This window comes from Channa argus, chromosome 21, assembly GCF_033026475.1.
Source record: "Channa argus isolate prfri chromosome 21, Channa argus male v1.0, whole genome shotgun sequence".
Taxonomy (NCBI): Eukaryota; Metazoa; Chordata; class Actinopteri; order Anabantiformes; family Channidae; genus Channa; species Channa argus.
This window is the reverse complement of record NC_090217.1, coordinates 53,231-80,260: the sequence shown is the minus strand read 5'-3', so window position 1 is coordinate 80,260 and position 27,030 is coordinate 53,231. Positions and strand designations below refer to the sequence as shown.

At 38.9% G+C, this 27,030-nt stretch overlaps 1 protein-coding gene across 2 annotated transcripts in view; it reads left to right on the top strand.

The window, feature by feature from the left end:
• braf (B-Raf proto-oncogene, serine/threonine kinase) overlaps window positions 1-22,906 on the top strand; it is a 35,008-nt gene extending 12,102 nt beyond the window's left edge. The window contains exons 4-20 of one of the 2 annotated variants that reach the window (XM_067490061.1): window positions 591-694; window positions 1,337-1,439; window positions 1,534-1,682; window positions 5,492-5,611; window positions 5,843-6,002; window positions 6,160-6,199; window positions 6,782-6,901; window positions 7,787-7,923; window positions 7,995-8,112; window positions 9,542-9,626; window positions 10,696-10,872; window positions 10,953-10,999; window positions 11,170-11,288; window positions 12,628-12,759; window positions 13,751-13,885; window positions 16,467-16,620; window positions 17,985-22,906. In XM_067490061.1, coding sequence (XP_067346162.1) covers window positions 591-694; window positions 1,337-1,439; window positions 1,534-1,682; window positions 5,492-5,611; window positions 5,843-6,002; window positions 6,160-6,199; window positions 6,782-6,901; window positions 7,787-7,923; window positions 7,995-8,112; window positions 9,542-9,626; window positions 10,696-10,872; window positions 10,953-10,999; window positions 11,170-11,288; window positions 12,628-12,759; window positions 13,751-13,885; window positions 16,467-16,620; window positions 17,985-18,007 — 1,923 coding nt within the window. In that variant the 3' untranslated portion in view covers window positions 18,008-22,906. The remainder of the gene's footprint in view (window positions 1-590; window positions 695-1,336; window positions 1,440-1,533; window positions 1,683-5,491; window positions 5,612-5,842; window positions 6,003-6,159; window positions 6,200-6,781; window positions 6,902-7,786; window positions 7,924-7,994; window positions 8,113-9,541; window positions 9,627-10,695; window positions 10,873-10,952; window positions 11,000-11,169; window positions 11,289-12,627; window positions 12,760-13,750; window positions 13,886-16,466; window positions 16,621-17,984) is intronic. The other variant, XM_067490062.1, reaches the window with a different exon arrangement.
• Window positions 22,907-27,030: the final 4,124 nt, after the last annotated feature.

Here is a 27,030-nt window from a genome sequence, read left to right as displayed (position 1 = left end):
GGCATCCGGCATAAAAACCTTGCCAAATCAAAATGTGGACGATGATCCACTGTGGCGACCCTGAATTTACCGCATAAACCGAAAGGACAAAAAAAATAAATAAATAAACCAAACAGTTTTTTTTTTTTTTTCATTTGTACTAAATGCAAATAAGCTATAACCTCTAAAAAACAACAAAAAGGATACGGATGTACCTATGTGCTACAGTAAAGTTGGGAAACATTTCTTTTATTTTAGAGCATTAGCTCTTTTAGTATTAAAAGTCAGGTGAGTCTAAATTGAAATGCTCTATAAAAGGTTATCAGCAAATTGGAGTCAAACGTAAACAGGAAACCAGAGACCAGAGGCCAAAACTGCATAGGTAGGAAGACTAAAGCCTGACTGATAATGTCTTTATCAGGCAGATAAATTACTGGCAGCACCACGTTAACCAACTCTAACTGCAGTATTAGCCGTCAACATTTTCACTTAGAATTTCCAGTTGAGATTTTCAACAATCAGGCTTGTTTTGGTTGTGTCAGTTTATTTCTGTTATTAGCCTGCTCTGCTGTACCATGTCAGCTCAGTGAGAAATGTTTTGCTGTGTTTAGGTCCCGGCCCGCTGTGGGATGACTGTGAGAGACTCCTTGAAGAAAGCTCTGATGATGCGAGGCCTAATTCCAGAGTGCTGTGCAGTGTACAGGATACAGGATGGGTAAGTCTCACATTAAAATCCTGTAGAACTAACAACACAAATGCACACCCAGCATAAAGCAACATTATCTGCATTACATGTAGATAGTATATTTGCACTTTATAGATTTGTATTATATGCAGTCCCATAGATTTTACAGTTTTCTCCTTAATTAGCAAAATTGTAAATTTGTAAATTAAATGCTAAGTTGATTACCCTAACTCCATATAAAAGATTGCATACTTGTGCATGCTGAAATTCTTGTTATGAGCCCCTGCCAAAAAGCAGATCAAATATAGAAAGCGTGATGACCCGTACAACATGCATGAAGGAGCAGTGTGGCTTTAACAGATCTTTCTGGATTAAAGTAACCAAATTTGATCTGTTAGTGTCTACATTTCTATTGCAAGATCAAAGGTTTGAACCCAAAAATAATTTGGTCTTGTCTTTATATATATAACAGTCTTACAAGTCATGCGTCAAAAGTTTTCTATCTGTATGAATCAGTGAACACTGATATGACATGATGGCTGTAGGAGTTACTTGTTTTCTGCTGGGAACCACTGTGGTTATATTTGCACAACTTTGAGCGTGGTGGGTAAACCAACAGTAGTGTGAGGTTTGGAAAGTTCCCGTAAGTCTCCACTTCCTCTTTGCTTTCAGAGAGAAGAAGCCCATTGGCTGGGACACAGACATCTCCTGGCTAACAGGAGAAGAGTTACATGTAGAAGTGCTGGAAAATGTGCCACTCACTACACACAACTTTGTAAGTACTGTAAATAAACCTCACCTCATGACTCTCTTGATGGACAGTAAACATGCATATACATACTGTAATTATGTTTGTGTTCAATTGACAGGTGAGGAAAACCTTCTTCACACTGGCCTTCTGTGACTTCTGCAGAAAGCTGCTGTTCCAGGGTTTCCGCTGTCAGACCTGTGGGTACAAGTTCCACCAGCGCTGCAGCACAGAGGTTCCTCTTATGTGTGTCAACTATGACCAATTAGAGTAAGTCACACACAAAAGGACCATGATGCTTTTGTACTGTGTAGTACATAGAATACCTGTTATAATGTTGGATTGAATCTTTAAATACTGCTATTGTTACTCAGTATTACTACATGCAATGATTTTACACATAATATCAATATTTTACCTACTTACTCTATTACTTAAGAAGAGTGAAGAGGAAAAAACTACAGAGGAAGTTGGCTGCAGTTACTGCCTGGAAAAAAACATCAAGAAAGCCCCAAAATTTAGTGAGGTTAGCTAGTTACAGACTATGAAGAAGATGATGAAGATTTTAAAAACGAAAAGTTTATTTACTTTTTTTCTAAATACCTTTTATACCTTTACTCATTTAAAGTGAAATTCAGATAATCATATTCAAAAAGTGATACGTTGTTTTACACTGTTTAGCTGTAAATACTAGGACATAAAAGCTAATATTCTCAATTTTTTTCACGTTGACGTTTTGATCTTAATCCCAGATGTCTTCAGGGTACTACAAAAACAAATGAATTGGTTCCAGTACCTTTGGGTAGGACTGTTTAATTTTTATTTATTTTTTTGTCCACGTAATTTTTCATGTACACTAGACCTTGAGGATTGTCTTATGTACAACATAGCCAAACAAGCTTCAAACAACGAGAATATCTCATTAAATCTGGCTCAGGGAATGTGCCGAGGAGGTCCAAACAAGGGTTATCATAAAATAAGTGGAAAGATCACATTGGACACATTTTAACAACATCAGCTGATTACCTTCCCAAGTCACCCAGGGCAGCCTTGATATCTAAAACATAGTAACAGTGAACAACCACACAAACGGTATATTGGCAATCCCCAGCTCAATATTATTATTATTATTATTATTATTATTATTATTATTATCACTTCAATCTCTCAGATTTATTATGCAGTACACATAATGGTGAAGAGCAGTTCAGTACGACAAGTCTCTCTCTGATTTGTCCATGACCACTTGGCCCAGCGGCTAGCTGGAGCAAACAGTGCTGTCTTCACACAATTCCAGTTACCAGAATAAACGTGTTACTCTAAAGAAGCATACCCAATCAAGGTCAAATCAAAAGCTCAACAGCCCACTCAACAGCAAGTTTCAACTAAGCTCACACAACCAACAACTTGAACTGGAGCACTTCCACTTCCACCAGATCTAAAAGGCAAAGCCTCTAGAAACCAGGGGAATGCTGTGAAGACTGTTTTCACCCATGTTCTCAGCCACACTATAGTAAAAACTTTTTGGTCTCCTGTTGAGATCGAGGAAGTAATGCATAGAGGAAGTAATGCTCTAACAAACTGGAATGTGGATATATTGGCAAAAAATAGTTTTCCAAACACAAAAATTCAGGAGCAATGCTGCTCTATTGCTGGCCTCCCTGAAATGAACTCTTTACAACTAACAAACAACTAGGACAAAGCATTTGCATGGTAGTCAAAGACATAACTTGCATACTACACATGCATGGTGCTTTAATCTACACCAATACAAGCTCTATTTATCCACCTAAGTCCAAATGTAACCATAATAAATTGCTTTGATTATCCCACACAAGCCCCCATAAAAATGATTGAAAAATCTTAAGGCCAACCTTGACAGATTAGAAAACCAAAGGGGAGGGTGACCTTAATTATGAAGTTTGGCTAGTCTTGTCTTTGATCTCCCCTAAATGACCGGTTGTCTTGGGTTTAACCTTTTCATTGCTTTAAAATGCAACACACAGATCTTAATTTTACACAAAATTTAATTTTACATGTAAATCTGTTTAGTGGCAAAAAGGTTAACATTGGCACACGTAGGCATCATCACTGACTTCAGCTTTGCCCTCAACAGATCTCACTACCTAGGTGCTGACCGTGCGTTGAAGAGCCACAAATTGGAGGTCTTGCAGCGTCTGTGAACATAGCTTACACTAAGGGCTGGAGCTGCACAATTAATGCAGACAATGTGAATGCTACAAGATTTCCCCCTAGTAAGTGAGTGCTTACAGGGTGGGGAAACTCCAGCAGAGCTGACCTCTGCCATAGGCAACATAGGCAGCAGACTATGTTAGAGCACAGCTCCATTTAAGCATCACTGCACTGATGCTGTCAAACTTGAGACTGTCTGGGAAAGTTGCGGCTTTCAGACACACGCTTTTTGATCTCTTCTGACAAACAAATGTGTAAGCTAATATTACTTAACTTATATCTGTAGTAAGATCGATACAACCTCAGGCTCAGAAGAAAACCAGATAAGTAAAACATATTTGTTAAACCAAAGATTAAAATTTAGGTCAGCTGCCACTGATCGGTCAGGAGCATGTGATTGTCTGGGTTTTCTGAAACAAATAAAAGAATGGTTCCCCATTACATCTCAATACATAGTTTGACAGTTCCTTACATTTAAAGCAATGTAGTCTGGAGGAGTACTGCTGCATTTGCATAAAAGTTTGTATCAAGCTCTTTTTAGAGGCAATAGGCTACAGTAGATCCACACCCGCAATCATTGACCAAACTGTCAAGTTGCAATATGGATAATGTAGGAAGGTTTTGAATAGAAAGAAAAATGTTTGGAATAAAATGACTATATCTCAGTAGCTGTTGCTCTCTTCTCCACTGCTGTCTGACAATTCCATTCATTGACTTGCACACATTACTTATTTTTGAAAAGCAAAAAGGCTCAGTGCACTGACTACGATTCTAGGATATGGAGAGGCATTTTGTTCCTTAAACACACCTTGGCTTGAGCAAAGATGGCACCTAGTGACATTTAGCAGATGTCAGTTAGGTTTGTACATATTTGGAGAGAGAGACAAATTTCATCATTTTGACTCTGCAGATCATCACATGGATTTGAAATGAAACGATTAAGTTGTGCTTAAAGTGTTAACCCTCAGCTTTAACTTCAGGGTTAGCTGAAGGGAAAACTGCAAGTATGGATGGTTTAATGAGGGAGCATTTCGTTTTAAATGGCTGACACCCTGAATATGCTTGTTTACCTCCTACTACATATAAAACCGGATAGTGTTTTCTATCGTTGGAAACCAAGGTTAGATATTTGCAAGGATGTATGTAGCTTTCTGCCATGAGGACCTATCTATATGACAACATTTCACCTCAACATAACACTAGTTCACTGGTTTAAGATATGAGTTAGCATGCATCGCTAAACTTTGCGTCCACACCATGTTGTGGATTTTAAGTCAAGCGTGGCTTTACTTTAGAAAAGTAAGACCCATTGCGATGCATGTAGAAAGCTAATTACTTGAAAATCTATTTTCCCAATAAATCTGACCAAACAGTTAAAGGAGCACAGCTTCAAACGGAAAGACTGGACACTGTTCTGGATCATGTCCTTGGTACATAAGAGACATTCTTGCGTCCATTTTCCATTAACTGTTGCTAACAGTTGGCAGTAAAGAAGAAATCTGCACCAAATGAGAAACAGGAACAACAATACAATAAAGTAAAATATATTTTTTGATCATTAGACCCTTTTAATTATTTGTCTTTTGGTTTTAAGAACAAAACAAAACATTTTGTTCATAGAAATTGGAATTGAAAAGCAGAATAGTAATTGATCCAATTTATTGCCCAAGCCTTTTTCCAGCCTCTTTGTATGTTGCAATTTTTTTTAGGTCCGTCTAGTTCTGGGTGACACCATCCACAGCCCAGTTTAATAATAATAATATATTCATATGGCAGCAAACCATGTTTCAGTGTCTCCTGATTCTATTCTCAGTAGGTTAGTTTCAGCCCTAAATGAGATAGAATTGAGAATAAGTAATAAGAGCTCTTGTTGATGTGTTCTGTAGCTTGCTGTTAGTGTCAAAGTTCTTTGAGCATCACCCATTTACCCAAGAGGAGGTCTCCTCAGAGGGAACTACCCCTGTGACTGAAGCCTGTCCGTCACTCCCCCCATCTGACTCAACTGGGTGAGTCCTCAGCCTTCACACCCATTTTTTTAACAGCACAACATGAATGCTTGGGGGCTGGCAACTTTGAAATACATACTAGTTAACATACATTGCTGATGTGTTAGCTTGTTTCTTTGTGTTTTTAAATAATAGAATTCTGTAACTGTGCCTAAAAATATCTGGAGACATTTTCTACAGGTCCTACAAACAATTTTAACTACTTTTTACTAACATATTCAATCTTCCTAGGTCTATATGCCACAGCACTGTGTCCCCATCCAAATCCATACCCATCCCACCTAGTTTCCGGCCCAACGAGGAAGACCATCGCAACCAGTTTGGCCAGCGTGACCGTTCATCGTCCGCCCCCAACGTCCATATTAATACCATTGAGCCTGTCAACATTGATGTGAGTCTGCTTTCTCTTTACCAGAATAACTGTAATGTCTCAATAACTACTTGCATAGTGCATAGTTTAATAAAACAAAAAAGTACAGTACAGTACAATACGGTACAATATATACAAATGTGTATGTGTTTATACTATTTATGTTTTATCCGTTCAGGATCTTATTCGAGATCAGGGCTTACCAAGGTCAGATGGAGGTAAGGATCAGCACACAACATTTCAGGCTCCTTCAGTGGCTCTATTCTCACCATCCTGCATCTGTGTGCTCTTGGTCTTTGTGTGTTTGTTTGTGTGTGTGTGTGTGTGTGTGTGTGTGTGTGTGTGTGTGTGTGTGTGTGTGTGTGTGTGTGTGTGTGGAATTCTGACTGAGCAATTGACTCTGTTCTAATTAGTTGGTGAGAGCAGTAGAAGAGGAGAACTGTTTATTTAGATCTATAGGTCAGGAGTGTTGGAAGATCAGAAAATCCACTTCAGCAGAGCTCTTATTTCAGTCTTATTCCAGTTTCTGGCAGGCTAAGCTCCTTCTCAGGAAGAACACAAATAGATAATATTCTTGAACTTCTGAATGAGCGTAAAAATACATCTACTGCTCACTAAACTGTAACACATAAGCAGGAACATAAAGCACATGAGGTTTTCACTAAAATCACTTAAAGTTCTAAAATATTAGTCTAAAAGTACAGTGTATGAGCGGGCCTCCTTGTACAATAACTTAGTTAGAAATGACAGGGGCAGGGTGAGTAGGAGTGATCGTCTGTCTGTCTCTCTTTGCCCTGCAGCCCCCCTGACCCACCCTGCCCGCTGCTTGAGGAAGCACCGAACACGGACCTCAAGCCCCCACCTATACTCCTACCCCAATGACATAGTGTTTGATTTTGAGCCTGAGCCTGTTTTCCGAGGTAGTTAGGCCTCTGTGTGTTCCTGTCTCCTTCACAACCCCACACCTAGCTCTGTGCCACATCCACTGTGTGTCCGCCACTTTCTCTTCCCTTTATGTCCCCACATGCTTTCTATAATACACCTGCCAGTTGACATGTTACGCAAAGATCTCACCAGCGCTTTGATGAAACAGGTCTTCTTCAGGGTGGTTTATTTCATAAAAAGGCTCTTTTGTTCGATAATTTAACTAGAGTCAACAAACATAGGAACTTGACATTGCTGTAGTGTGAAAGCACACAATAGTTTAGGTCTACTGTACATCATTTTGTAATGAATGATACATAAAAAAAATTAAATGATATCCAACTCATTGGACAATCCCGCGCAAGCTAATAGAAGCATGAAAATATGAACAAGCTCTTCATCTGTTAATATGAAATCTTGAAGATAAGGTTGGAATTTCAACTAATTAGTACATTTCATAAAATTTTATATTTTATTATTAACTGGTATTTTTCTTCTTTAAGAGTTAAATCTTGTTTCACCTGAACTTGACCATTTGATGACTAATAATAATAATAATAAATAAGCACATCTTAGATGCATTTCATTATGCCTTTTAATATAAAATATAAATAAGTATTGTACTTGAAGAAATCAGTTGACTTTGTCTTTAACAGTGATGGATCTAACCCTAGCTTATTTTAGCATTATCTGCTGTCCAAAAAAGCACATCCCTTATGTCATAAGCACTTGCAAGAGAACGCATACACACACCTGATAGATGCCCCAGTCCCTGTTCTCGCCTAGATCTCTTCTTTCTTTTAAGTTTTATCTTCTTTTAACCTGTGCTTCTTATTTACCTTGTATTGTTTATCCACTTTTCATCCCTCATCCTGCTCTAGGCTCCACTACAGGGCTGTCAGCCACACCTCCTGCCTCTTTACCTGGCTCTCTGACCAATGTAAAGGTTCCACAGAAGTCACCATGCCAACAGAGGGAGCGCAAATCGTCATCCTCATCTGAGGACCGCAATAAGATGGTGAGAAATTGTCAGTCTTTTTTCTATCATTTATTATTCCTGTATTGTGCTCATTGTCTCCTGTGGAACAGAAAACCCTAGGGCGAAGGGACTCCAGTGATGACTGGGAAATCCCTGAGGGTCAGATCACTCTGGGTCAGAGGATAGGTTCTGGGTCCTTTGGAACTGTCTTCAAAGGAAAGTGGCATGGTAAGAACAGCAAAACACACACACACATACACACACCATTGCACCAGAATTAAGTAAAGGCTAGCACACACTTAAAGACCGTACGGCCGATTATAAATGTGATTTAGTCGTGACCTAGTTGGTCCTAGTCAGTACCAGTCTCTGCTGACAATCGGCAGAGACGTTAAGTGTGTGTTGTGTAGTTTTTGGCAGAGACTCTGTCTTAAGACCAATCGTTCTTACAACGATTATTTGCACATCATCAGGTTTAATATTTACAACCAGTTTCAGCAACCGATGATGTCACAACTGAGGCAGAACTGTAGTAACGTCATCTACAGCTTTACATGGATGTAGAATTGTTATTTTAATTAAAGTTGTTTTTAACCTTCATTTCCCCCTGTAGGCTCAATAGTCCGACTTTCTACTTGCTTTTACATCTGTGATTTTGCTGCCTTTTTTTGAAGATGTATATATGTGAAAAAAAGAATAGTAGAAATTAGTGAGGTGAGCAATAAATTGTCCATAATAAAAGAAAATAAGTTCAGTATTAACAGAGACCCTTGATTGGATGGAACCCTATGATAAAATCAATGTTTTGAGAGACTCTCTCAACTTAAATCTGACATTCCTGCTGACCTTGACCAATGCCAGTTTGCATATCGAGCAAACAGATTGAGAGAGACTGCAGTCATTACAGCTCTCCACACAGCCCCTACACTTCTGGACCAGAAAAAAACACCTATGTAAGATGTTTTTCTGGCGCTGTTTGTAGATTTCAGCTTAGCGTTTAATACAGTTATGCCCCACAATCTGTTCCTTCCTCTATCACCGGCTGACCATCACTCCTTTCCTACTGCTGCATGGTGTGGTTCACCAGCTGCACAGAAAATACAAGAAAGTGCCTGCAGAGGGTGGTCAGGGAAGCAGAGCATGTTATCAGTGCCACATCACCACCTGCCTTCAGAGCCACTGACACTGTCAGACCTCAAAAGATAGCCAACTGCTTTCCAAAGGACCCCACTCGCTCTGGACATCATCAGTTTTCTCTACTGCCCTCTGACAGATGATACAAATCAATCAGAACTAAAACCAACAGATTTAAAATAGACTATTTTATACTTGCATATTTATTTCTCTTGTATTCTTATGTTTATACATTTGTCCATTATTTTTAGATCCCTTTTTAGCACACTGTCAATTTTAGAGCAATTTTAGAGCAAGTCCAGAGCTTCTAAAGGTTTTTTTGTTTTTAAAATGACAAAGGTATCTAAAATGCTAAATTAGGGTGTGTTTTTATGATTTTGTTGCCTTGTACATGTGTAATAACAAAGTTGAATGTAATCTAATCCAAAAAATGTATATCCACATGTTATAGCTCAGTAGGTCTTTGAGGCTGTTGTTACTGACTACAGTTTCTCTTTAACTGACGTGCCTTCTTTCGTACCAGGTGATGTTGCAGTGAAGATGTTGAATGTCACTGCCCCTACACCACAACAGCTTCAGGCATTCAAGAATGAAGTGGGAGTCCTCAGGTAAATTCTCCCACCTAGTGTATTTGTTCATTTCAATTTATGTGCTTTTCCACATGACAAATACATATCATACAATTCTGTGTCCAACAAAGTTGGGACAATGAAAGGTGATTAAAAAGAATGTAATGATTTGCTAAACATTTTAAAGCTAAATATAATTGTAAATAGTATATAGATTTTCAAATTTTAAAACTGAGAAAGGTGAGGCATCAAAGGAGTGGAAGCATTCCACAATGCAAAACAACATATACCTGGGGAAAAAAATCTCACAAATATGATTATTTGGCAACAGGCCAGTATCATTGTTATGAGAATTGTTATTAAGAAACTTCCCAGCAAGGTTGGGTCTTCTTACAAGTAAGCATGAGCCAGGGTTCATCTCTCTGTGAAATACTATGTGGACAAATAGTTCAGCTTAACTTAAAAACATAAAAATGCAAAGAATTTGATTGTCCCATGTTCATAATATCTTAAGAAAGCTACTATCACAGGAATAAATGACTAGAGGCTAACCGCTTTGATGTCTCTGGTCATGAAATAATTTCAACAAATATTGTTGAAACACCTAAAAGCCATCACAGGGCCCCTGCTAGGGCCCCTGCTTGGCCCCCTGTACTGTGCCTACAGGGCAAACAGGTCAGTAGATGAAGCAGTTAACATGGGATAGCTGTACATCCTGGAATTATTCGACAGCCCAGGAACATATGCATGGCTTTCGTTTGTGGATTTTAGCTTGGTGTTTACCAATCATTCCAGAAATCCTATCCTCCTGTCTTTCTCAGCCCTCTCCCAGCTCCAAGATTCATTTCTTCAGATCATCCTCACACGTACCGTTACATTGCTGCTATATTGCTGTTATCCATGCTGTTCTCTATGCACTGTGCATACTAACATCCCCAATTGATTGTATTAACAGTCCAAGCTAGGTTTTTAATGATAAGCAAGTCATTGCATTCTCTTGTTATTTCCATTTTACACAGTGTCCCAACTGTTCTGGAAACAGTATTGTATTACTGAAATTATGCAAAATAAGCTAGTTCAGTAATTAGTCAACTTGTGTGTCCACTAGGAAAACCCGTCATGTAAACATCCTGCTCTTCATGGGCTACACCACCAAGCCTCAGCTGGCCATAGTGACCCAGTGGTGTGAAGGATCCAGTCTTTATCACCATCTGCATATCATTGAGACCAAGTTTGAGATGATCAAATTGATTGACATTGCTCGACAGACGGCGCAGGGCATGGAGTGAGTTGCACCCAGAATACAATCCATGAATATCCTCCATATGTGTAATTGGTCTAAACTATTTTTATTTACTTCCCCAGTTACCTGCATGCTAAATCAATCATCCACAGAGATCTGAAGAGTAACAGTATCCTTTTTAAATATTTCACTTGTCTTTTTAGTCCATTGTCTTTTTCTGTGGCTGGTTTTATCTAACATACAAACGTGGAAATATGTGGTAACGTCTGGTGTTAGTTGTACAGTACTACTGCTAGTGAAAGAGCAAAAGACTGTTTCCTTGACTTTCTCTTCTCCCAGATATTTTCCTCCACGAGGATCTGACAGTAAAGATTGGGGACTTTGGGTTGGCCACAGTCAAGTCCCGCTGGAGTGGCTCACACCAGTTTGAACAGCTGTCTGGATCTATTCTGTGGATGGTCAGTGACCTTTCACTTCAAATTTAAAACTTTTTTTTTTCCCCTGAGACCAGCCACAGCGGTGTTTTTTACCTGGGGACTGTCTGTGTACACTGGAAGAGAAACTGGATTTATGAAGTTTCAGATCAAAGCAAAGTTGTGCTTTCATGTACAACATGTTAATGTTTACCTTCAGATTCAGAGTTGTGTGATTAATAAGACGCAATGCAACATGGAGGTGAAAGGGGGTAACTCGCAAAGGACAGCTATGACATGCAATCAGTAGGATGTAGGCAGGCCAAGTAAGTGACAACTTATTCTACTTTTGGGTAATCTAAGCCCATTCTTTCTTCAGGCCAAATCAGTTGCCTGCCTACTCCCTCAGCTGAATGTCATAGTGATCCTTCACTTTCTGTGTTTCTCCTCCAAAATCATACCAAACAAAACCACAGGCAGGAAACTGAGTTTGTGACTAAAATAATTTATGGTCATCTTGCTACACAACAACTGTGAGTCTGAATCATGATGTAAATGTGCAAAGCTAGCAAAAATATCACAATACTCTGTTCGTCTGCCATATCCATTGTATTCCTAGTGTGTGTGTGTGAGATGTCATAGTGGACAACACGATAAGCATCATGTCTCCAAAGCAAGATGTTGGCAGCTTTGTAAGAGAGACTACTGAAGCCACATTTTGCCAGTCTTTCAGAGTTTAGTGTAAATAACAAAAGCCACCTGAAAGAATGGTTGTCTTAAATGCAAAATGCTGCATTCTCTGTGTCAAAGAGGCTAGAGATACTTTCTAAACTCTTTGACTGTTCTTTCAAAGGTGGCAACCTTGACAACTGGTTGCCACCTTACTGTTCTAACAAAGTAGATCTTATTTCAAAGTCAACTTTCATGATGATGCAAAATATAAATAAACAGGGTGGCTCTTTGGTGCTGTGGTTAGTGCTGGCATTACCAAGAAGGTTCTGGGTTCAAACCTTCCAGCTAACCCTTTCTCCTTACCCTTTCTTTGTGGAGTTTGCATAGTGACTCTAAATTGCCTGCAAGTGAGAGGGTGAGGGTGATTATTTGTCTGCCCTGCAAGAGAGCACTGACTACTACAGGGTGTACTCTACCTCTGGCTTATGCACAGCTGAGGACAGCTCCAGCAGCTACACCACTTATCCTGTAGCAGATACAGTAAGTGTTGTAGTTGCTGGAGCATATCTATGAAATAGATCTATTGGTGAAGTGTAGACCATTTACTATTATGTATATGTATTATATAGGGGTATGTATAATGCACTTGTGACTGCAGCTGCAAGTATGTAGTGTTCTGGTGTAATGGCGTACGATCCCTCTGCTCTCCCAGGCTCCTGAGGTGATTCGGCTGCAGGACAAGAACCCCTACAGCTTTCAGTCAGACGTCTATGCTTTTGGCATAGTGCTGTACGAGCTCATGTCAGGAGCATTGCCCTACTCCAACATTAACAACAGAGATCAGGTATGAGGACTCAATAAATCACACTGACACCTGATTGCAGTGTTATAATTAGCACTGCATTAGTCTCAGATGTTGTATTTTTTATTTATTTTTTGTATAAATATAGCGCAGTAGTTCCCTAGGTAGATTTGTACAGAAACCTCTTCACACATGGTTAGCTATGCAGTGTGATGTTGAAACCAAAACAACCCAGTGAGCAGAAAAATAGGAACCCTGCCTATGTGGGTCTTTCTATTCAATTTGCATGTGTTGCCATAAACATCAGCATGCACCAGCTACTCCAGTGATATCCATACATAAACACAGATTTGCTGTATTTGTATTTTGAATGGAACCATCGTGTGTTTTCATAATAGAACAAGCGCCCTAAAACTGAAGTTTATAACATTTTAGGTAAAGAGAAACAGTTTGGGAACTGAGCTTGATCATTTTTTTTAGTTAACCTAGCTTAGCATAGAGACTGAAAGTGGCGAACAGCTATACCCTCTCCAAAGTCATTTAAAGCTCACTGACTAATAATTGGTATCTACAGTAAATAAATAAACCAAAAAGTAATAGAACTGTTGGTTGTGAAATGTTATCTGATCTATACCAAAGTTTCAAATCAAAATCAAAAAAACGTCATGATCTTCTATGTCTTTATTGAACACACCTATTTACCATACGAAGTAATGGTGGAAAAAGAGAGAGTTCAGTTGGCATGTTCAATAAAGACGTAAAAGATTATGACCGATTTATGCACAAAATCAGGAAGTTGCAATCATTGACATTAGTTTTTCTTGCAGCTGTAATTTACCTATAAGTTTCAAAATATACAGTGCTTGCAAACAAATGCAAATAACCCTGTTAGAAATGTGTTTCTCTATAGTTCTATAATCACAAACCATATTATTATTTTGTGTTCTACTGGAAGCAACAGCTCTACAAAACATTAACAACTTGTTTATATTAGAATGTATAGAAATACAAGTTGTATCTCCTTTGCCCATAGATCATATTTATGGTGGGTCGAGGTTACCTGTCTCCTGACCTCAGTAAGGTGCGCAGCAACTGTCCAAAGGCAATGAAGAGACTGATGGCTGACTGCCTGAAGAAAAAGAGAGAAGAGCGACCTCTTTTCCCTCAGGTGACTAATTAATTTACTACATAACAAATTAGTTCACTACATTAATGACTGGAGGGCATCCCAGTTCAGTAAATATGTAAATGTTCTCTTTTTACCTGAACCAGAAGGAAATAGATGTTTATTTTAATAAGACATAGAAGAAACAAACCTTTATTTTTGTCTTTTTTTTTGTTATTAAACAGCTTTGGAAAGTATTCAGTATTTTACAATGGGTAAAAAAAGGTTGTCTATGAATGTACATGCAATAACTTGTAATGACAAAGTAAAATATTTCTTAAAAAATGCAAATTAATAAAAAATCAAACAAATTAAATATCTCCTGTACAAAAATATCGAGACCTTTTTCTATAAAGGTTCAGTTTGTGGTCAGTTAGTCAACTTTGGTGCAGTAGGTAGAGCAGTCTAGTAGAGCAATCTACCTACCTCAGGCTGGTTTGTTTTGGTCCTCAGCTCCTCCGATCACATGTTGAAGTGTCCTTGAGCAAGAAATTGAACCCCACCTTAGTTGCTCCCAGTGTGTATAGGCCAACAGCATAGCAACTTTGTGTGTGTGTGAGAGAGAGAGAGAAGTGTGAATGAGTGAATAATTGCAGACCATTTAGTCCATCCTGTCATTTTGCTTTAACTTTTCTTGAGCTATGTCTAGAATTTGATTGGAGTGCACCTGAGGTACAATGAATTGTTGGACAGAATTTAGAAAAGTATAATGATGCTGATATTAAGTCTCCTGTAGACCTTCACAATAACACCAGATCAGGAAAAATTTATAAAAGATATCTCTAAATCTCTGAATTTTCGTTTGGCACCACAGGACTTTTACTGTACTTGGCCCTTCAGCGAAACTGAGTAACCAAATGATAAAACCTTGGTCAGGTAGGAAACCAAATGGTCACCTAAACAGTACTTCAGAAGTTCTCTGCAGAAATGAAAGAAACTGGCAAAAGCATAAATATCTGTAACTCAGCTGACCAGTCCTACTATAAAGATCAGTCTGACCTTTATAGTAGGGGTGGAACAGTTCAGAAAATTTCTGGCTTGGGCTTTATATTGGGGTTCTGTGGTCATGGATTACATTTTGGTTGTGTTATATAAAGCAATACAAAGTGCTAAAAGTGGCCTAAGACTAATTCCACTTGCCTTTTCTAAATTGTATATATTACATGAATAATTATCATTATTTACACACAGTAACACTATGTAAAGTCTTTAAATAACTTTGGCAATTTTTATTTTGTGTATGGTCAGGGACCACCTGCAATGTGTTCATAAACCACTATGTGCCTGTGCATCACTGATTGAAAACCCCTGTTTTTAAGTGGTGTTGCACAGTGCTTGCACACAGTCGCAGTTTTATCCACCACTCCCCTTACTGTCAAAAGTAACACTAAATCTGTAGCACTCCTATTTAGCAGACTAGACTTGTCCTTCTGAAGACTGAGTGACACTCGATGCTTCATCCATGTCAAAGTTCACTGAGTTATTTGCGCTATGTGCAAAGCAATGGCGCTTTTTTTCTGCACATGATCTAACCTATTCTAAATGGGCCAAATGGCTCACACCCCTTCTTTATAGTGGAGTGGTTGGATGGAAACAATATCTTGTTTGAAGTTTGTCAAATGTTTAAAGAACCCTGTGGTTTGAGAGGCAAATTTTAACCATTTGTGAAAAATTGTAAGCACTATGTCTACCCATCACTAGGCACTGCTTGTCATCTGGTTAGTACCATTCCTACAGTTAAGTTTAACGATGGGGTGGCAGCTTCATGTTATTAAAAGATAACTGCAGTCAAATATAGAGAAGTTCATGAAGCCAGTCTCCAGAAGTTGTGAGACCTGAGAATTTTTTTGAGACCTGAGCTATTGCTGTAGATCGTGGTCTACAGCAAACAGCCAAGACAACACTGAATTGGCCCTGACAGTCCTTGAATTGCCCAACCAACTTCTAAACTTCAGCGCAATAGAAAATCTTTGGAAAAACCTGAAAAAATTAAATAAATAAACTGCCCACATCCAGAGAAGCTAAATGAAATCCCTGCTTAGTTTGCTCAGTTTATATATTATTTTATTAATTTGCAAATATCTGAAATGTTTTCACTTCATATTGATGCACTGTGTGTAGATTGATCAGCAAACACAGTATTTTACTTTATTTACATCTTTTCAATCCATTAATCCATCCTCTCTAACCGCTCATCCTGTTCAGGATTATGGGGGGCTGGAGCCTGCCCCAGCTGTCACTGGGTGAGAAGCAGGGTACTCCCTGGACAGGGTACCAGCCTATCTAAGGCCTATCTAGGGCTATTTTTCTATTTTAAAATAAATCAACATCATGTAAAAATTTGCAAATAGTGAAGGAGCCTAAATAGTGTCTTTACTGACAGTATATTTTATCAAATGTTAAAAAAACATGTTTTCAGTTAAAGCAGTTATTTACTACTGTATCCAATTTTGAAACATGTTACTTTAATGAATGAGGAATGAATTGGCTTTGACAAAAAGGCTGCACACAGCATTGTTTTTTATTTTTGTGTGTGAACCATTTGTGACTGGTAAGTCTATAGCTGTACTGTGTGTTCTATCAGATCTTGGCCTCCATTGAGCTGCTGGCTCGGTCATTACCCAAAATCCACCGCAGCGCTTCAGAGCCTTCACTGAACCGAGCTGGATTTCAGACAGAGGACTTCAGCTTGTATGCCTGCGCCTCACCCAAAACCCCTATCCAGGCTGGGGGCTATGGTGAGCTCACACACACACAAGCATCTGTATTAACCAGTAGAACTTGAAGAATTTGATTTGATTCATTAAGTGACCGACAAGTTTTAAACTAATCGATGGATGACAAATCATTGTCAGCCGCTGTTTCATCTCACAAAGATGTCTTTAAACAAAGGTGTAAAACCTCAATACAAGGATAAAAATCTGAAAACACTGATGGAAATAAGGGTTAGATTGATAGGTTGTTATTATGTAATATATTATATTATTATTATATTATTATAGTATTTTTGCTCAGTTTAATAAATTATAATGTGATTTTAAGAAATCTATCAGGGAAACTAGTAAAACCAGATAATTCTACATTACATAAAGGCATTAGAAATTACCTTCCATAGTGGTGTTATAGTTGGCTTTTACTAAATATTTGTTTAAATCAGAACGGAGAATCAATAAGAACAGGATTCGAGAAGTAGTATTGGAATCGATAAAATTTAAACGACTTGAGACCCATGTAAAACTTCAGCGGTCAGACTGAGCAACATCTCATCTACCGACTTTTTACTTGCATTTGTTTTACCAAAACAAATGAGTAACCAGTATTTTCCCTTGGTTACAGTAACGTAAACCTGGCAAACTTAAACTTTGTTTCTACAAAGCTGAGGACAAAACAACAGATGCTATATATTTCTTTCTCTACACTAGCTGTTGATGTTACAGTCTTTTGCCACAGACTTTTACACACAGCACCATTCATTTAATCACTATTGGCCACAAACCCCTTCAGGGGGAAATCTGTGGAACACTTTCATCTACTGCTTATTTTGTTTAAAACATGAGATTAAAACAAGCCTGATCCATGTTGGCAGGGGAAGAAGAATCCATGTTGTTTGGATGAAAATCAAAGGAATACTGGCGCCATTCACACACACACACATATTATCCAAATGCAGTCTGGCAGCGAGTTCTCACAAATTTTTATCAAACTGCAAAAATAATCCAACTGTTGAATTTACAACATTTACTTTAAACTTGTAAAGGAATTGGACAACAAGGTGTACCATGATGGGTATATTGCTACGCTGTAGTCATCAAGGGAGTATCAAGTGACATTTTTCTTAGAAACACAAACTGTGATAGTGGAGCATTTTTTGGACAGAGAAAAAGCTGCACACGGTGGCCCTAATTTGTAGTCACATTTATGTAGAAAACATTATAGACAGCAGTGTGACCAGGACTGAGTCATGGTCAGATCAAAATAAATTCCCACTCTCATTACTGGCTTAATTTGGAGTAAGCCCTTCAGAGAGTGTGAAGACACAAACAACTATCGTGTTTGCTACAGTGTTTGAAAATTGATTTTGTCCATGTGTGTCATTTTTCAGGAGAATTTTCAGCATTTAAGTAAGTGCTACTGATCTCACCAGTTCATCTCTCGTCACTTCTCAAAAGTCTTGTGTCCCTGCGGTGGATCCATTCATTACTGAAAAATCTGAAAAAAAAAGTGCTGTTTCCTTCCTCTGTCAACCTGAAGAAGGCAGACTGTCTGAAGGCAACACAAAGCTGTCCAGCAGGAAAATTTCAACAGACAAAACTTAATTAGGAAAAAATAATAAGCCAAAAAAAAAAAATCTCCATTCTCAAAAGGTTTTCTTGCCTGCTGGAAGGATTTGATGAAGGCAAAAGGAAGGGAAAATGGAGGTGAAACGTGAGGTGCCACTCATCGCATCATTCCCTGTGCGGCTGAGGATGGAAGTTGTTAATCAGCTGAGCGGCTGAACTGTACCTGAGTGACAGCACAACAGGGCCTATGACAAGAGAAACGGCCTTCCAACTGTCAGGTGGAATCGAGGGTCAGATGCTAGCCCAATCCCGAGAAGAGTTTGAGGTCACTCAGCAAGGGTTAACCCCAAAGTAAGATGACTTGAAAGATGGATCTATTTTATCTTTTTCCATTTGTTTCTCGTAGTTCAGATTTTAGCTAGCAGGTTCTGCAGCACTGGGCTTTTTTTTTCCTTTTGAAGAGATGGTAGCTGTTTTTGAAGAAAGCCTTCATCCTGGTCACACAGGACAGGCTAAGGCTTTTTTTTTATTTATTATTATTATTTTTTTGTCTTGTTGGGCTGATTGTTGACAAATTCTGCAAAGTACTGTATTTTGCCTTTGACTAATTCAACACCAGTGATGAAACAACAGCAGCCCTTCGTCTAAGAAATGTTTTGTTTGTAAAACGCGGAGAAGGTTTTTTTTTGTGTGTGTGTGTGTAATTTTTATTTATTTTCTTTTATTGTTATTTTTTTATTTATTTATTTTTTGTTTGTTTGTTTAAGAGGTTTTTGGTAGGGAAATCCAGAATTTGTGCTATTTTGCCAACAACAGTAACTGTTCTCTGGGATGAAAATCCTCATTTTTTTCAGTGAGAGAACCTACATATCTTACTCAAGTTTAAGAAGCTTTTCTAAGCCAAAAAATGAGTGATGAGATGATAGTGAGCTCTAGAGGTGCTGGAAATATTTCTCTCCTGAAATGCTCTACTTTTTCAGAAGATTTCTTGGTAAAATGAAGGCAAGAGAAGCGGTTCTTCTGTAGATTTTTGGTAGAAAACTCTGGAGCCTGACCTGTTCAGCTGACCACACAAGCTGTTAAATGGAAGGAAAAGTTCCAGACTTATTAAGTGAAGAAAGCTAAACTAGAGGCATTTGTTATCGGGTTTAAAGAGCCTGGTCTAAGCCGAGCCACAGCCCAGGGTTACACTGAGCTAAGGAGGGTGTACAGTTCTCTTTGCTTCTTCTAGCTTAAAGTTACACGGCATCTTTGCTACCAAGCTTTTCCTTTGCTTCTCACGTTGTCACCCAGACCCTTCTGTCTTGAACATGTGGCTTTTATATTGCACTCAACTTATGAAGACTTTTGTTGCAGCCTCTAAATAATTGGATGCTGCATTGTCTGCTAAAGGGAGTAAAATCATCAGAATAGCTCTGCTGGTCCTGGAAAAAAGTCACAACTGTAACCCTTTGTACACACATGCACCTGTACTCTTTTCATTCCAGCGTGTGCTAAGGGTTGGTTTTGTTTTGTTTTTTTGATATTGTCATTGTTTGCCTTTGTCTGTACAGGCAGGCCTGCAGATATTTACTTATTTATGTGAATAATTTTTTTTTTTTTTTTGGTTTCTTTATAAATTTACTTTCAGCACCACTTTATTTGAAGCTATCAATCTTTTGACACTTGTTTTAGTCTTTGTGACTTGTGTACTTGCACTTTGTAGAAATGGATTGCTGCAGATGAGCAACTTGCCTCGTCTGTTTTTGTTGAAGAATAAATTGTGGCATACAGAGCTGATGACCCAAAATTCATCCAATGCATGAGTCATGTGCAAAGGCTGAACTGTGAATATTTTGCTGGGAAGGCTCAGTTGTCATCCATGGACTCTCTTTGCTAAAGCCTCAGCGGCACACGTCACTGTACCTATAGTTATGGAAGGTGAGAAAAACGAGACTGCTGGCCCGATGGTGTGGAGATGATGCAGAAAGTTAAGCATCCATTGTTCACATTCATCAAGGATCATGTATGTCTTAAGTTTCTAAACAACATGAACGAACCCCCACCGACAGCAGTGCTATTACACATTTAGTTGTCTGGCTTTTTGTAGACAAGGCCAACATCTTTTTGCAAGTCCAGGAAATTGACTGGATTGTGATGTGTAGCTTAGCAAAAAGGCAAAGAGGGTGAAACTACTAGTCCTGACCAAGGACAGTCTTCTAATTGTCACTGTCCTGGATTCCTGTATATTGTAATTTGGACATTTGTGTCAATGAGCAGCTCATGAATAGTTATGAATAGTTACAATAAGCACTTTGATATTAAGAACTGGAAATTTTCAAGGTAGGACAAACATGACTAAGAAAATGTTCCACCTTTTTAATACACATTTAATAATACACACCTATTTTTATTTATTTTTTGTTAACTTTACACCCCTGCTTTTGTATTTTCCCCTCCTAACAAAGATGCCTTCCCATAATTGGTATTTGAAACATTCATTCCATATAATATATTGTGAGGTGCTCAGTGACTGAAACATTCTTGGGGATCATTGGATAACTATATTATATAAAGAACAGTAGAATAGTAGTGTGTCCTTCTTACTGGAAGGACACACATTATACAGGTAAAAGAGCAGGCAAAAGCATTGGTCCCATATTGAAGTCTCCATCAGATATTGGGGGATATTTGGTCCCAGATGATGTCTCTGTTGATTATGGGTTGCAAGCTACATGTTACATAGCAAAAAAGTCCAGCAAAGCTTTTATTTTAACTTATTTTGAAAACTAAAACTACTGCATGAAGTTGCAAACCAAATATATTAAATTATAAATGATCTGTTCCCATTTCAAAATTCCAAGTTATTAAGCACAATCGTCTGTGTCTTGTACGTACCTAAGGGGACATTATTGTAATGTACGGACATTGATCTGTGCATTTTCAATTTAGCTGGTTTTGTTTTTGCTTATACTAAATAGAAAATCAAACTAGGTACAGTAGCTGCAGCAGTGCAGTGGGCAAATATTACACAGCATATTCATAAAAAATCTCAGTCAGATGATCACACAGGTTGTGTCTTTATTTAATAGGAAGAAAAACATGGTGAATTGTAAAATGATTTTTTTCAGTTTGTGCAAACATCTGTTACAGTCTATAGTGGCACACACCTTCCAGATAAAGTTAGGGGTTAGCTTGGGAACAAAGTGAGATGGTTTTGTTTGTTTTCACCTCATAAGGTGGTGGGGACCCAACCAGCACCAATCGGACCGGGCATATTTAATGTACCATTCGTATGGACACCAGAGACATGCTGCGGTCTCTGCCATGTTGCTGGTTCACATGGTGTTTTGTTCTCTTGTAAAACATGGAGTCAGGATGATTTAAGAAGCATTTGCCTTCCTTCAGATACTGTGGATACACTTGCTTGCTTAAAGTCTACTCTGAAAAACAGCTGGAATTACCCGACACTAAACACCAGCCAATAGCAGAAAGCCAATCTGCGATTTCACAAGTGAAGTTTAATTTGTACTGCTCGCATTGAGACAGTGAAGACCTTTTAGTGAACATCACATATCCTCTGGTTTTGTAACAAGTCTGAGATGAGTCACTGATTGTTTCAGAAGACAATCATATTTCAACTTGTCTGGGTTGTAGAGGAAACTGTGTGAATCATTTACGATATCAATGTCTGCATCACGAAATTTTCAATGTTTCGAAGGTAATGAAGAAGAGGGAGATAGGAAAGGGGGAGAAAAAAATATATATATATAAAAAACACACACACACACACACAAAAGTACTGCTACCTGTGGAAGAGAAGCGTTCTGAGTTTAATCATTAAATTCTGCCAGCTCTATTTTCTTCATAAATAGTATCTTATACCTGCTTTGGGTTTTTTCAGAGAAAGTTGGCTCAAAAATAATTTCTTTTAAAACCTAAAACTCGGGGACAAATAGTTTCCTTCTTAGATTAATTTGTTAAATGCTCTGATGTAAGCAATGGATTTTACATTTTCAAGATATACCTCTTCAGAATAAGTTCAGAATATTAAAAATGAAAAATATTTAAGTCTTTAATTCTAACTTCCATCATTTAATGTTGTTATATTGTGTAAATGTTGGCACAAATAAGGGGGGAGGGTAAATACTTTCTTTCATTTGTCCCAACCATCTTGCCAGAGCTGGGGAGTAGGCCAGCGTATTGTGGATTGACATTGGAGTCCAATTCCACACTAATTTTAGCTCTCACATGGAAGTGTAAATGGTCATACAAGTTAATTGTCTAGATCAGCTTCTAAGCCCCCAGGCTACATTTACATTACAGGCTTTAGTTCTCCATTGGTGCACATTTAACTTTGTTAGTAATTGTATGAACCTCAGCTGTGGAGACCATTGCTGCCCTCTATGACCATGCATGTACAAATGTAACTGAAGTGTAAGCCACGTGATTACATTGACAGTAATGGTAAATTTAACAGCTTCCTAAAAATCTCCTTCTGTTATATGTTCCTACCAATTTAGCTGGAACCAACACTTCTCCATGAATGGTAAATAAATGTTAAACTTCGTCAGCTGTCCGTAAACCCTGACTCTAATGTTGCTTTCCTCGGACACTGATGATGACAAGCAATATGCACTTTTAATTAAAACATGAATTGCAATTTGGCAATTCTGACAAGGGTTGCATTGTCAAAGATAAGATGCGAATCAGTTCTATGATCTCACACACACACACACACACACACACACACACAAAATAAAAACATAGCACAGATCTGATTTTAAGAAAAATACTATTTGGTTAGTTTAATGAAATATGAGAAACTTGGCCTCAACTCTAATTTGAATGCAGGCTTAGACATAGGAGTCAGAAGACTGTATTCGAGGTTTCTGCTCATGAACACAATGTGATGCGGCTCACAGTGATCAAGTACTGTAAGTTTGCGTTAAATTAAAATGTGAACTACTACATACAGTATTTCCTGTCAAGAACATAGCTTTACCCCCCTTCCACAGGCATCAGTGCCATTACACATGTGAGTGATCACTCACTGTTGACAACAGATAACCTGAGGGTGTAAACAGTCATGCTTTTTAAAGTGCTGCGTTTTTGGTTTTTTTGGACAGATCTTTATTTTCTATGAGAGTATTGTAACAAATATATTTCAGCGAAGCCTTTATAGAATCTCCAGGAGGAAAAACTGAGCTCCATCACAGGCTCTCCTCTCAGCACAAACCCTGTACTCATCTTGATCAGCAACTTTCTCTACTTTCATTTCTCCTATTCCCCCTCTCTCTTTCTTGCCTGCAGCTTAAATCCAACATTTCCTTTTGACTGAGAGCTATCATCAAAACTTTATGAAGACTTGTATTGTTTTTCACCTGTAAATAGTTGTACAGAGGAAATACTGTCAGTTTGCTAGGAGGCATGGAAACTACAAATGTAACAAATTATAAAGTGCTCAAAATAAAGAGAAGGATTCAAAGACATTTTGATAAGCAGACTTAAAAAAAACTGGTTAAAAACGGCTGAGTGTAAAAATATTTAAGACTGTATCATAAGAAGAAAGAGCTTAATGTATTTGTTGTGAATATGAAAAACTGATATATTAAAGAAGTGCATGAAAACTAGTCTGGTTTATGCGTCTTTTTATGATAGTAATTGAAAGTGAGGTTGTTGTCGCAATTCACTGCCTTTGAAACATTTTACATCCACATGGTGGCAGCATCCAACACTGTAACATCTGCTGCTGGGTTAGGGTTAGGACGCACACAGAGTTTTAAAATTAAGTTTTAAAAAATAATTAAAATTTCCTGTAACATTATAATTAAAGATCTGTGATTTTGTACTTTTTGTACTCCACTACATGTTTATTAAAAAGACACTATATAAGGGATGGTGGTAATTTGTAAATTCATTTAGTTCTTTCACTAGTTTTCTCACCATTAATATTACTGGACCTCCTTTCAGCTTAATCTAAACTTTACAGTTTCATGTTAAAGTTACCTTGTTGGACTATTATTTAGGTCAGATTTATTAATTATTCAAATAAAAAAATATTCAAATAACAAATTGGCCAAATAAATAATGAATGTATATGGTAAATGGTCTGCACTTATATAGCGCTTTTCTACCTATTGGCACTCAAGGCGCTTTACACTGCTTCTTACTCACCCATTCACACTCAAAATCACACAGACACACTCATACACCAATGGGGGAGCTGCTATGCAGCTGGCCAACACTCACCGGGAGCAACTAAGTTGGGGTTCAGTGTCTTGCTCAAGGACACTCAGCATGTGACTGGAGGAGGTGGGGATTGAACCAACAACTGTGAGATTGGTGGACAACTGCTCCACCTTCCTGCGCCACAGTCGATCAATCTGATTGACCCACTCGTGTGTAGTTCTGAATTTGGTTTCAAAAGTGGGATGGACGCGTGAGAGGGATTTTTTCCTCTCCACCGTTGCAGAGGGCTTGCTCAAGGGAGATTTATTGGGTGCCCTTTTGCTCTGCAGATCTTTACTGTTGAATTGAACATAATTTTGGGAACATGATGATGAAATGTTTTGAAAATCGTTTTGACTTAACACTTCTGATGAACTGTTTCTACTATTGCTTAGCCCTAATGAATCCTGAACATGTTTAGTTATCATAGAATGATAAAAGGGGGATGTGTGAGAGAAATTTTCCTACAAATGCAAAATGCCTGTTTATGGTGACCAAATGCTGCTTTTGTACTTCAGCAGACCTTCATTCTGCACTGTCTTTAGACCACAGCTTCATCAGGAAGCTGTCCCAGCAGGGAACACATAGGAAATGAGTTGTCTCAGAGACTTGCTAATTAGATTCTTGACCACTGTGTATTCACCTGTATGTCTGTAAGGTTCATTTGCATTGAGTCATTTCTTTGTCCTTTTTGTGTGAATTCAGCTGCTGACCTGAGTGGTAAAAAGACACCCATAACCTGTAAATCTTGTCAATCAGATTGACCCACTCATGAATGTACTTCTATTCTGCTCTGCATGTTTCTCCATCTTGCTCACCTTAACCAAGACTGTGAGCTGCCTTTTGCCTCCTAAACTTGCCTTAAAATTTTTGTCACGACACTAACCACTCGACCACCAGGCTGCTCTTGATTGGGGTCCAAACAACATATTTACAAACCTTAAACTCATAAAAAGCAGCTTTCACTGTGCAGGACTGAATAATGTGAGGCAGGACAATCAGAATGAGCTCACTTGGCTTTTGAAAAATAATTGACGCAGCTTTTCCAAGTGGGTATAATTATGCATGGATGGATACATTTGGTATTGCTTTAGTATAAAGCTTGTTAATTACTATATCATTTAACCATGTTTACAGGGTACATTTTGTAATAATGGTTTAGCTTTACTGTACTAACAAATACATACTTGGACCTTGAAAGTCATGTTCTTCTGTTCACTGACTAACTTCATGTCCTCTCTCAGTACATCCATAAATCTCCTCTTTGGGCTTCCTCTAGACCTCCTGCCTGGCAGCTCCAACCTCAGCATCCTTCTACCAATATATTCACAGTTTCTCCTCTGAACATGTCCAAACCACCTCAATCTGGCCTCTCTGACTTTATCTCCAAAACATCTAAGATGAGCTGTCCCTCTGATGTCCTCATTCCTGTCTATCCTTGTCACTCCCAAAGAGAAACTCAACATTTTTATGGTTACTGAAAAAGACATTTCCTCTTACGTCACTTCCGTAGTTTCGAAATGGCGGTCTGTTCAAACTGTGTACACGTTTTCATGCAGTTGCAAGAAACCATCAAACTTTTGGAAAACGAACTAAGCAAAAAAAATGAACTTATCTTGGGGTTTTCCAACGTTGCCACCGCACAAGCGAAGCACCTCACAGCTCTTAATACCTCGAGCTGCATGGAACAAACAGGTTCTATCCACCCAGCTGTTTGTTCAGTGACCCAGGACACCGAAGACACGCTGCTGTGGTCTGGCCCTGTTGCTTACGCTGGAAACGCGATGCCAACCCGCGGCCTTCTGGCCCTGTCGGATGACCAATGGCCTGTCCCGACATGGGCCTGCTCCTCGCCGCTGACACAGGTCACCTGGATCCTGGCTAAAAGGAGACATTGGACGACACCTGCTGCAGCTAATCTTGTCAACCAATCCATTGGACCACCTTCCCCGGTCCAGATGGATAACCGTTTCACTGTTCTTGAAGAGCTGGAAAGTCCGACTTCCCAGGCGGCGGTTCCCTGTGACTCCCTGCAACGTGAGATACCACACGGCTCCACCTCCCGCGGGCAGCGCGGTCGGGGCCTGCTGCCGGGGCCTCGCCAGACCAGACGTGCCTCTGCCACCAACACCATGCCTCCAGAGAGGAATCCACATGCTCCTCCTCGGCGCACCTCTCCACCGCACCGTCCTCCCGGTCCGACCATGCTAATTATTGGCGACTCCATCGTTAGAGAAGTCCGCTTAAAATCAGCTAAAACGTTTTGCTTTCCTGGAGCCACTGACATAACGGAGAAAATTCCAAACCTGATTGAAAGACATCCTACGGCAACAAAAGTAATGATACACGTTGGCACAAATGACACCAAACGCCAACAGTCTGAGTTGCTGAAACGTGACTTCGTGTCATTTTTCAACTCACTGGAGAGTTTCCACGACAGACGGTTCTTAATTTCAGGCCCAATTCCTACGCTGGGTCGCGGTGTTGGCTGGTTCTCCAGACTCCTCAGCTTGCACACATGGCTTCAACCACAAGTCTCCGCACACGGACTCTTTTACGTAGACAATTTCAATCTTTTCTGGGATCGTCCTCAGTACTTCAAGCAAGATGGACTGCACCCAAATTTTCTGGGATCACGGATGTTTACTGAGAACATTG